Genomic DNA, 11655 nt, shown 5'->3' with positions numbered 1-11655 from the left:
AAAAAAAAAAAAAAGTAACATAAGTCATAAGTGAAAATTGGGTCGACCAACTACTGCAGTAAATCGCTCCATTGTTTTTTTTTTCTTCTTTTTAGCAACTAGCAAGATGGCAGGCAAACTTATTGAGAAATGCTCAGAAAAAACAGCATAATAAACAGCCAAAATAACCGAGAACAACACTAGTCTGAACAGTGAGAGATGAACAACAGAACACAAACTCGACTGAAAAAGAGATTAAAAAAAAAAAAACAAATAAACAAAGTTTTATAAACCAAATCCAAACGCATCGAAACAGAAAGCCACTTCGATGGCAGGTTTGAAGGTTCTTTATCGTCAAAAAAATTAAAAAAAGGGCCCGATCGTATGACCACCATCCAGTTCAATGCACATGGAAATTGGAATGGAATCCTTTATTGGATTTTTCCATACAGATTCACATCTGTTCTGTTTGCAAGTATTTTGTTCTTCACCAACGTAGCAGCTACATACAGAATTGGACATTTATGAGTTACATGGGGCTCGGGTAATGGATGGTTCACTGTCCGATACACAGTCTGCTCCCTCCCCCTCTAGGATTTAAACGATGCACTTGGACCGTCGAAACTGTACAATCTGTAATTCGTGTGAACCCGGCTGCATGGAAGGTGAGATGAGACTTGAGGGAGACACCTCCCTTGAGCCTTGACGTAAGTTGTGATGTGACAAAAAGTTATTGGCAATTCATCAGAATTCAGAATAGGAAAATCTGAAGTCGAGAGAGAACAATCGTTATTTTGATTCTCATTTATCATAGTGTATGTCTATAAAGCCGAAAGTGTAAGTGAGAACCTAGCAGGTGGGGTGGTTAAACGAGATCCCTGTTGCTTAGAGGAAAAGATTGAAGAAAAGCTGATTCCCTTCCATCCCTTCCTTTTTAATTCTTCGCCTTTCTTTCCACTCGCAGTGCTAGAAGAACATTCTTAATTGATTTGGTGGTCCTTTGTGTTTCGTATTTGTGGTGGTGTCATTCAATTTCTTTTTATCGCACAGCAACGTACAGAAAAAGGGAGATTGTGGAACGGACATAGTTGGAGGAATCACCATATTCCGACTTCTTCTTTATTTAATCTCCTTTTCATTTTTTGAATTTTGATGGGTGAAATGGAGTGATTCCCTTTGGTGGTCGCCTTCGAATTTTTAGCTTTTCGTTCCTTTTATAGGCGGAGACGTAGGGGAAGGGTTGGCTCCCTACGCTTCTGCCTCAAACAACCCTAGCAACTTCCTCGCATATCTCGTTTCCCAACTTGAGCTGAAATTTGCTAGGGGGTGTGTTCTTCTAGCTTGAACCTTTAATTTCCCATTTGCACACTTGTTGCATTTCTTTCAATATATGCATCTCTGATTTGTATGCTATATGACTGTTTAACTGTGTACTCTGTTTCTCTCATGGATGATAATGGATCAGGTAACTTTTCAAATGGGAAATTATGGTTACATATTGAATTAGGTAACGTTTCAAACAGTGCTTCACTGTGCAACTGCAATGGAATTTAACATAATGATACAGGGTACGGGAAGAATGGAGAGAATTTCTACCTGCAACAGTTTTGATAACAAAACCAAGTATTGTGTCTGTTCCAACCTCGTTAATTGGTTAATCCTATTGGCTTTATGAGCACACACCTGGGTCAAACAATCTCTACGTTTATTCGAGAAAAGCATTAGCCATTTCACCTGGAACTAAATTTCCATTACTTAAAAATAAAGCCGGTGGAAACAACAAGATTTTTGAAGATGCAATCGTGCTGCTTTGGTAGAACATGCCATGATCTTATATACTGGGATTATTGAAAGATTTAGTAATCATTTTACTATGCCTTCTTGAAGAGCTTTTTCTATATTTTAATATTTTCTTTCATAGCCTAATACTCATGTAAAACTATACTCACTTGGATTTCTTAATGACCTTATTTTATTTTCCATCAATGCTTACTGTGCACAAGGCATATTACACCTTCGTTTAATTGTAAGTGCAGGAATCTCTTTGTGCTCCACCTCATTTGATCTAGAACCAGTTTCTGTACAAAATTTCAGCAACTCAATATGGGTAACCTGAATGATGTATGAAACTTACACTCAGTCCCACTTCCCTTTTCTGTTTGAATTTTATTATCTTCTCCCAGTGATTGCATGAATGCTTTATTTGTTGATGCATGTAGGTTTCTTGCTGGCTGTTACTCTTCTAGGTTTCTAGATTGGGGTGGAGCCAGGAAATTTTTATATGGGGGCCAAAACCTGAAGTGGATTGCTGGGGGGATAAATATGGATGGGCCCATGGGGGGGGGCAACCATTGAGGTGGGGATGGGAAGAGGGGGGAAATTTATATGAAATACCATATTAAGTGGGGATTTCTAGACCATGGGGGGGGGGGGGGGGGGGGGGGGGGGGCATGGCTCCGCCCTAGAAGTATGATTTACTTGCCATATCTTCTTCCTAAATTTCTTCCTTCATTTTAATGCAGAGTTATGATGAAACTGTTCAGGGGACAGATCCTGGTAGGCATGTCGTCCTTCTTGAGTTCTTGACAGCATATTTGCCTTTTTTTACTTACTTTATTTGTTAAGACTTTCAAAATGTTCAATCCATGATCAGTTTATTATCTTTGTCTTTCCTGAAAAGTAAAATGCTTATGTTTGACAATATATCAGTAATTCAACAACCATTTTTTTTTGCTGAAAGCAATTCAGCTACCAATTTTGAGATTGAATATTTTCTGGATCTTGTATATGTTGATTGTAGTATGCTTTCTTAACCATTTGTAGGTGCAACATTGCAGAATGGAAGAGAGATTCTTTTCCAGGTACAATTGGCTAAGAATGCCTTAAATGTTGTTGTGATCTATAATTCATCAAATCTATCAAAAATTGATTAATATCTTCATTCTTACTGACAGTTTTATCCACACTTCTGTGCATTCTTAATTAGCTAATTGGTAAGGAATTGTATACTCAGTAATTCTCAATAAAATTTGAGTGGTCAGGCTTTTAACTGGGAGTCTCATAAATATGATTGGTGGAGAAACTTGGAAAGAAAGGTCCCTGATATTGCAAAATCTGGTTTTACATCAGCATGGTTGCCACCATCAACTAATTCCTTCTCTCCAGAAGGTTAGCAAGAGAGAACTCTCTAGATTTCTTGCTCAATTTTCTGTTTACCAGATATATGTAGATTTCATTCATTGTTTTTATTATTTAGCCAGGATAGCAACACTATTTTCTTTTCTTTTGTTTTTTCCTCTTTCCTCTCAGGTTACCTACCACAGAACCTCTATTCTCTCAACTCTAAATATGGATCTGAGCAACTACTAAAAGCTTTGCTTCAAAAGATGAAGCAATACAAAGTTAGAGCGATGGCTGACATAGTTATTAATCATCGTGTTGGCACTACAACGGGTCATGGAGGGATGTATAACCGTTATGATGGCATTCCATTACCATGGGACGAACGTGCTGTCACATCTTGTACGGGTGGATTGGTGAGGATCATTCAATACCTTGAATTTGTTTTCTATTAAATCTGCATAAGTATTAGATATAGAAAAACCTTCTTTCTTTTCTTACTCTGCATACAGTGAATTTTGGATTTTCCATAAATACACTAAATACCAATTCAGTGTCCTACATGTGCATTGGGTTATATTTGATTGTCCTAATGAAGTTGGTGTAATATATGGACAGAAAAATTTCTCTGAAGATATTGATCTTTCTCTACACAACTTTAAATCACGGTATCTTAGGACAATAGAAGGATTTACATCCCTTGTTTCAACTTTTCTTTTCACTTGCAAAACGAAATTTTGTTACCTATATTGTGATATTCCATATTGTATTGATGATCTGTGATTCCTATTATATGTTTTTTTTAAGTCTCAAAATGCAATTGTTGTTGATATTATTTGTCAAATTTGATGGTTCAATATTTAAATTTCACACTTTATCCTAAAAGAATTACTACTTGTTTTCTTTGATATAATATTTTATATTACAATAATTAATTTCCTGCCATTCATTTCATGCTTAACGACCAGGACCAAAGTGGTTATGAGGGGGGCATTCCCACTCTTACTGAATTTTTCAATTTTAGAAGTGAAAATGCTCAGAGGCCGCAATCCTGATTTTTAGGCTTGTGGTTTGACTGTGCTCCCAACTGCTTATTATAATTCAATTGACACAACGTGTGGGGATTGGGTGCCTTTTATGGCATATAGGTTGTCAGAGACTTTTTCATGCTGCGGGATCTGAAACATTCTATAATGAATTAACACCCTTATATGGCATATATGTGTATGTATTTGATACCCTATAAATGTATACACTGTATATATAGTATGCATACATTTATAAACTTCACACGCTTTATACACACAACATGCAATGTTCCATTAATGATCTGAAGCCAGGAACTTCTCAAATTTGGTGGGTGGTTCCTGTTCCTGCTCCACAATCTGGATACTTAGATCTTATATGGTTGAATGCTCCCCAATCAAATTAGTCTCTATTCATTACATAAGTGCCATATTTTGGTCACTTGATTCAGGTTTAAGTCCATCCCTTAATTTCCTTTTCCACTATGCATGTAACTCAAATAAACTCAATAAATCCTTGCCTTTAGCAACTATTTGGGGATGGCTACACAACCCTAGTTTTGCCCTTCATTCTGTCAATAACTCTATCCTCTGCTCATTTGGGAGTACTTAAAATCTTTTTCTCACCACCACATCCCTTTTGGTCTCCCCTATCTCCTTTAGAATTCTCAATTCACATCAAATCACCCTCCCTTACTGGAATGTTGATAGACTAGAATGACCTTTAACCCTCAACAGAATCTGAGCCTACTATAGTCTTGTCAATCTGTATGATGTCATCAACCAAAAAACAAGCACCATGGCATCTTTTGTTCTAAGTGCATGGATAGAACTATAAAAAAGTGCATGCATATGAATTGTGCCACTTGGAAACCTGTGCCATTTAATTAGCTAAGTTTGCACTGCATTCATCTAAAAATTTTATCTACTGCTCTTATTAGAGTGCCATGCTTGAGAAGAAAACTTGCTAGGTTGCATTGACTATACTGCTATAGACTAGGTTTTTTAATCAGATAACCTTTAAATTTCCTAGTTTTTGTCAACTTCCCCAGAAGTCCTAATATCTGCTAACTCTGGTACCTTGTTTGATGGGAATCTCAGGTGCATGCTTAGGTGCAAAACAATGACATCGATTAGCCTTTTTCCAACACATTGTTTTTACAAATACTTTGGGCTTCTTCATAATCAATATTCTGTTAGACATTTTGGTACCTTTGACCAATAACTTATTTATAAAAAAAGAAGAGGAAAACCTCTTGAGTAGTGGATGGATGGAGTTGATTGGATCCTTCAGTTGCCATAGTCAGGTGTTTTTACAGGTGTCCTAGAATGAAAAAAAAATTCAAATTCATCAAGATTTTGGCTTTTCAAGCAAAGATCTAACAAAAAAAATAAAAGAAGTTTGCCAATTAAAAAGTTGCATTATTTCTTTCACTTTAATTCCCATTTCCTATCCAATACTTATCCAATATATACTTTATCTTACACATTTCATGCCTAGTTTCTTCCAGTTTCAATTAGGGATGAGTGTCAAAATTCCAAGCCAATAAAATCTGAATCCTTGGTTGATACCAACAATCAACTAGTTTCCATGATCTCTTGATTAGAGCTTGAACATAGTTAAATGTACCATTCAGATGACAATAGTTTTCTTCAAATGTCAAAGAATGGTGGGCACAAACAAATATTTTATTCTTCAAGTTGATTTGATTCGTTGGTCAACTGTATTTTTGGCTGGTCATGAAATGTCTCAAAACATTAAAGGAACAAAGAACTGTGGCAATATAGAATGATTGTCATGGGAACGGATATTAATCTTCAAGTTGATTCAGTTAACCTTGTTTGAAATGACTCCTGGACAGAAGTGAAAGAACTTCATAGCTGAAAGATGTTTAGGCAACAAAAGTTGAGGTCCAAGTTCAAAGATAAGAAGAATCAACTACTTAATTTATAAATGATGACTGTTCTAGATGCCAATGACAGGACTTACCTTTTAGGCCCTCTTTTGGTTCTCACCTTAGTCTTTCTGTGACCACAAAAATAAATAGTTGGTTTTATGCATTATTCTGGTTGGGAATAAAAATTTTCTCATTGGATCAATGAAACCAAATAAGCGAAAGAGATAGTACAATGACTATCTTTACGCAAATGTTGCCATAGAAGGGAAATGGTCCATATTTTCTTTTTTCTTCCTCTTCCCCATTTTTTGTATTATTTATTTATGATATGGGTAGGTGGGTGTATATGTAAATGATATGTGGTCACTGGCTGAATCATGTTCACTTTCCATCTATGGATTTGAAACTTCTTAATGGAAAGAGTGTGTTTCCACTGTTTACTTATGTTACACATATTAACTTTTCTTCCAGGGTAACCGTAGCACTGGGGACAACTTCCATGGAGTTCCAAACATAGATCATAGCCAACATTTTGTTCGAAAAGATATTATTGGGTGGCTGAAGTGGCTTCGCTATAATGTTGGCTTCCATGATTTCCGTTTCGATTTTGCAAGAGGGTAAGAAAATCTGCAAGTTCATTGCTTTCAAAATCAAGTATTTTAATTTAGTACTGACAATTTGTAGTCCATGTTCAATATTAGCTATGCAGCAAAATATGTGAAAGAATACATTGAGGGAGCAAAGCCAATATTTTCTGTAGGGGAGTATTGGGATTCTTGCAATTATAGCCCCCCTAGTTATCGACTGGACTACAACCAAGGTATTCTACTCTTACCATGTTTGATATGATTTAGAACATTAGTAACAAAGCAGTGTAAGGACAAACAAACATTTATTTTGGAGGTTTAATCCCTTGATGGGAATTTTAAGAAAAACTAATGGATGGCTAGTGGAACTATGCCAAATGACATGGTGCTTTGGCATATCACTGAACATATACCATTTGAAGGTTCCAGCTAGCTTGCTGATATGGTCTCTGATTGGTTGTAGTGGAGACTTGGGATCAAATCCCATCATCACCTGTTTTTTTTTTTTTTTTTGGGGGGGGGGGGGTAGGTGGTTCTGGGTTTGGGGGAGGGTTACACCATTGTGTAGCCCATTTGGCTACCAAAACGAATATATACTATTATTTTTAACCCATAGTAATGAAGTTTTATAACAGGTATTGATCAAAAAAATATAAGTACAAACAAACTGAGCTTACAACTATTAATTCAATTATCACTAATTGGAAATAATGCAACCTTGCTAGCTAAGTGTCAGCTCACAGAGACTGGCATTGCAGTTGATCATTTGAAGCTTGAAGTAATTATTTTATGTCTTATGCTCTTGCTTTCTATACTTGGTTAAAGAAAAACTAGAGATTTAACACTTTATATTTGGTTGCTTTTGTGTTCTATCTGGCTCGAGAACATGAAACCACAAATTGGGGTTCTTTGACATGGGTTTATGGTTCTGGAACAAGAAATCCCATGGTTCTGACCAGAATAGAGGGTTTTTTGAACTGTAGGAATTCTAGTGTTCTCAACCAGGAAAGAGTTTTGGCTGGTTCAACCATGACATCATTGGGTGATTCAATGTGTATCTCTCACACCAGATGGTTGTGTACCTCCCCTACTTTATGGTTTTTACAACTTTTTTTGCATATATTATATAATAATGTTCAAATTGCTAAGTTACTTGGAGCACAGCCTACAGAAGCTGTACCACATGGCAAGTTCCTTGACCTACAACCAAACTCATACAAGCATGTCTGTTGACAAAAAATCATTGGTAATGATTGAGCTTTACATACGCACGTGACTTACAATCATTATACAAATGTTTTCCCCCTAAATTGAAACCTTGTATGGAAAACCCTCTTTTGGGTTGCATGTTCCAAAAAAGTCAGTTTTCACTTTGAGAAATGTGGGGCCTGGTTTTTTCAATCATACCACAAAATTTTCAACCGCCAACAGAACATCACCTAAGTGGGTCTATATTTGTAGATCTAACTTCAAAAATCGTTTAAATGATATATCCAACAGTTTGGTAAGTTACAGGACATTGGATTTACATGTTTGGTGATGCGGGATGATTGGAGAAATCTAAATATGCACACCTGGTCGGCTGAAATTCAGTATTAAAGTGCCAACAGGTGAACTTAGGAAATTATAGAATCGGAAATTTCAACTAGGACCATTTGGGATTTGTAGGATAGTTAAGGAAATGGTGGAAATAGGTTCAATAAATCAAATCTAATGTTTTGGTTTGAGTGGAAAAATATTACATTGATTAACTCCTAAAGGTTATGAATTAATTCAAGATTCAAAGTAAACCTATTAAAATTCAAGATTTTAATCTATCAATTAATTACTTTATGACATTTCAGGAAAAAGATGTATTCTAGAATTGTTGGGGCTTATATACTGTTATTTGAGTTTTATGTACCAATGACTTAACTGCTCCCTGGCAATACTAGAAAATGAGTCCAATCTTTCTCGTTGTTGGTTGGTGACTTTGACAGATGAAAATTTGTACGTACTTTATAGCAACCCAAACCTGAATTAGGATCAGTAGGGTTTTCCAGAACATGGCCAACTTGAGATCTTGAAATCACAGCCCTACCCAACTTAAGGTGGGTTTGTGCCAGATGAGTTTGGTTTGAGCTTGTCCAAGTTTTAGCTGCAAATAGTACATATACAACTCAATTACCATATAGTGGAAATGTGAAACAGGATGTGTGTAGCCAAACACATAGTTGGCATAAGGATTTGTTTAGTTGGTTTTCCCAACATCCTACAAAGATGCCTACATGCTGATACAAGCTTTAACATGCAGATAGTCATCGACAGAGGATTATCAATTGGATTGATAACACAGGAGGGCTTTCGGCGGCATTTGATTTCACAACAAAAGGCATTCTTCAGGTATTTTCCTTCAATAAATTACATTGTTTTGAAGCCTTCTAAGAAATAGACCTGATACATTTCTACTATTCAGGAAGCTGTCAAAGGAGAACTATGGCGTTTGCGTGACCCTCAAGGGAAGCCACCAGGCGTGATGGGATGGTGGCCATCAAGGGCTGTCACATTCATTGATAACCATGACACAGGATCAACACAGGTGTTTGACAGTTTTTTCTATAATTGTGGAATATAGGTTTATTTACATAGCCTGTGATAGCAGGAGGATGTAACTTATAATTTGATGCACATAACCTACATGCAGTATCCTCTTAGATTATTATTATGTGCTCCCAACCTGGGAGAAAGGCCCACAATTGACTCACTTGCATTCTTTGGAAGCATCTAAATGACTATAAACCAGAATACTTTAAAGCAATTTGACACAATTATTCTAGACATTGTGATTACTGGTTTAACAGGCAAAATAGTCTTCATGTTTCTTTTTCATATTCATATTTTCTTCTGTTAGAAATTACCCATATCTTTGTTAATAAAGTTTTCTTAATCAAGATTTCAATTTTCAAATTCTGATATTTATTAATCCATGGTATATTATTTCAATCCTACAGGCTCATTGGCCTTTTCCTGCTAGTCATATCATGGAGGTATGGAACTTTTATCCTCGGGTCTTTCTGAATTAGTTTTTTATTTCAAGAATTTCTTTTATTTTTGTTGGACAAGCATAATAATCTATGGTAGGTGCACTACTTATCCATGTTACATGGATTCTTTTATTGGGTAACTTCCTGTGTCAAGGCATGCTGGATTTTAGTTTGATTTTTTTGGATTTGTCATTCATCTTATTTCTTTTTATTTAATTATCAGAACATAGATTTGATTTCATTTGCCTATCTTATTTATTATATCCTTTACCCGACTTGTGGAAACTAATTTTGTCAGTCTTGTTCTCATACATTTTTTCCTTTTAATATTTCAAAATATAATTTCAAATCCTGAAATTACTTTTCTTCTGGGATTTGATGCAGATGGATGTGAAGTGTCACTATTCCCATTGTAATCCTTATAGATAGATAGAGTCCTCATTCATTTCCCTTAACATTTTAAAATGCATTTTTGACCCACCTTGCAATCTAGATCAATGCCTGCATCTGTATAAATGCAACATAGATGTACATTATGAGCAGGGGCAGAGACAGAAATTCTCTTCTTGTTTATCAGATTGCCCATACTCCTGTACTATTTTCTTTTGGAGACAATAGTTGTATCTTCTGGATGCCATTACATATGTATTGTCCACCAGTAAGTTGGTCTAACACTAGACCTATTAATGTCTGGGCCGAGCATTGATTGAAAAACAATCGTGATCCTTTCAGCTATATGGTCCTTGTGAAAGGTTGCCTAAAAATTAAGCAGTCTGGTTCAGAGCATGGATGTGCCAAGCCTTACTGCTGGCATTTAGAATATCAAATTCTATCTATTGTCCTTCATTAAAATAGTTAACCAAGATATTAAGGCTAGGATTTCTGGTTTACTAAAAAACGCGATCTCTGTTTCTATTAACTTCGACTACGGTTAATGAAATGCATGCGTTTCTTTCGTTTACTTACTATCTATGGTGCCCATGATATTATACAGGGCTATGCATACATACTGACACATCCAGGAATACCTGCTGTATTTTATGACCATTTTTATGATTGGGGTGACTCCACTCATGACCAAATTGCGAAGCTGGTACGCTTTGAAACGCTTTTTCATCAAAGCATCTGTTTGTGCTGGGTTTATAGTCTTAAACTTCTTCGGTTCTTTGTAGATGGACATTAGAAAACGTCAAGACATTCACAGCCGATCTTCAATCAGGATATTTGAGGCCCAGCCTAATCTCTACTCTGCAATCATAGGGGAGAAATTGTGCATGAAAATTGGAGATGGGTCGTGGTGCCCAGCTGGCAGAGAGTGGACACTTGCCACCTGTGGCCACAAGTATGCAGTCTGGAGCAAATAGTGGTCCTATCCCAGAAGCTAGTGATATTGATAATAGTGCATGAATAAACTTGTTCATCCATAAATAAATAAATAAAGGAAGTAGTTGTACTTCCAGTCTTCTATATTTTTTGTCTTTTAAACTATTATTAGAAAAAAAAATGTATCATATGATCAATAATATAGTTAAAGCGTCCATTGTGTTTTTATTACTGTGCTTATATATTAAAAACTAGAATGTGGTTCAAACCTTTGGATTTTCCCAAAGATTTTTTTTTTTCTTCTGTCGATGTTCAGCTATTTATATATTTGGATCTAAAGTAATGCGGTTGTTACAAGGAGATGAAAAAAAAAAGAATAGTGGTGTTCCAAAAGAGAACTGGATTTTAAATGTATTGATCTGAATCAATGTTAGAAATCCTGTCCAGACGTCAAGCTGCTTAAGGGTGTATAGAAGGTTTGATCATCCATTTGAACTTGCCAACTTTAAAACCGGTAAAAGAAAATATTTCCTAGATCTTTTGCATACAGTTTCAAGTTGCTTGTCAAATTTTTTTCTTCACGAAGGTAGCTGCATATTGGACTGGACTGGACATTGACATGACCTAGTTTTAGCCCGGGTGGCTAAATCATGAAACTAGACTGGAAATTGTAATATGAACCTCATAACTAGATGGCTAG

At 36.0% G+C, this 11655-nt stretch overlaps 1 protein-coding gene across 4 annotated transcripts; it reads left to right on the top strand.

Annotated features, from left to right (window-relative positions):
* Positions 1–293: 293 nt before the first annotated feature.
* On the top strand, positions 294–11241 carry AMY2 (alpha-amylase-like 2). 4 transcript variants are annotated; one of them, XM_010267777.3, is made up of 14 exons: positions 1210–1305; positions 1445–1602; positions 2016–2100; positions 2502–2535; positions 2803–2840; positions 3021–3147; positions 3289–3515; positions 6494–6639; positions 6724–6842; positions 8903–8991; positions 9065–9187; positions 9600–9635; positions 10627–10725; positions 10805–11241. In XM_010267777.3, exons 3-14 carry the CDS (start codon positions 2083–2085, stop codon positions 10994–10996), a joined length of 1248 nt encoding a protein of 415 aa, XP_010266079.1. In that variant the 5' UTR covers positions 1210–1305; positions 1445–1602; positions 2016–2082; the 3' UTR covers positions 10997–11241. The 4 variants fall into 4 exon arrangements, with proteins under 4 accessions (XP_010266080.1, XP_010266078.1, XP_010266079.1 ...); XM_010267778.3 differs by lacking the exons at positions 1210–1305; positions 1445–1602 and adding an exon at positions 294–644; XM_010267776.3 differs by lacking the exon at positions 1445–1602 and having other exon boundaries at positions 606–1305.
* The last annotated feature ends 414 nt before the right edge of the window (positions 11242–11655 follow it).

Source organism: Nelumbo nucifera, chromosome 5 (genome assembly GCF_055504915.1).
Source record: "Nelumbo nucifera cultivar China Antique chromosome 5, China Antique-T2T, whole genome shotgun sequence".
NCBI lineage: Eukaryota > Viridiplantae > Streptophyta > Magnoliopsida > Proteales > Nelumbonaceae > Nelumbo > Nelumbo nucifera.
Note: the sequence above shows the minus strand (reverse complement) of the source record. Positions and strands in the feature narration are given on the sequence as shown.

Bases quoted from the DNA above. Each gene is read 5' to 3' on its own strand.
- AMY2 (XM_010267778.3), top strand. The intron at 3,516-6,493 runs GTGAGGATCATT...CTTTTCTTCCAG, and splicing joins CATCTTGTACGGGTGGATTG to GGTAACCGTAGCACTGGGGA. The intron at 9,636-10,626 runs GTATGGAACTTT...GATATTATACAG, and splicing joins CTGCTAGTCATATCATGGAG to GGCTATGCATACATACTGAC.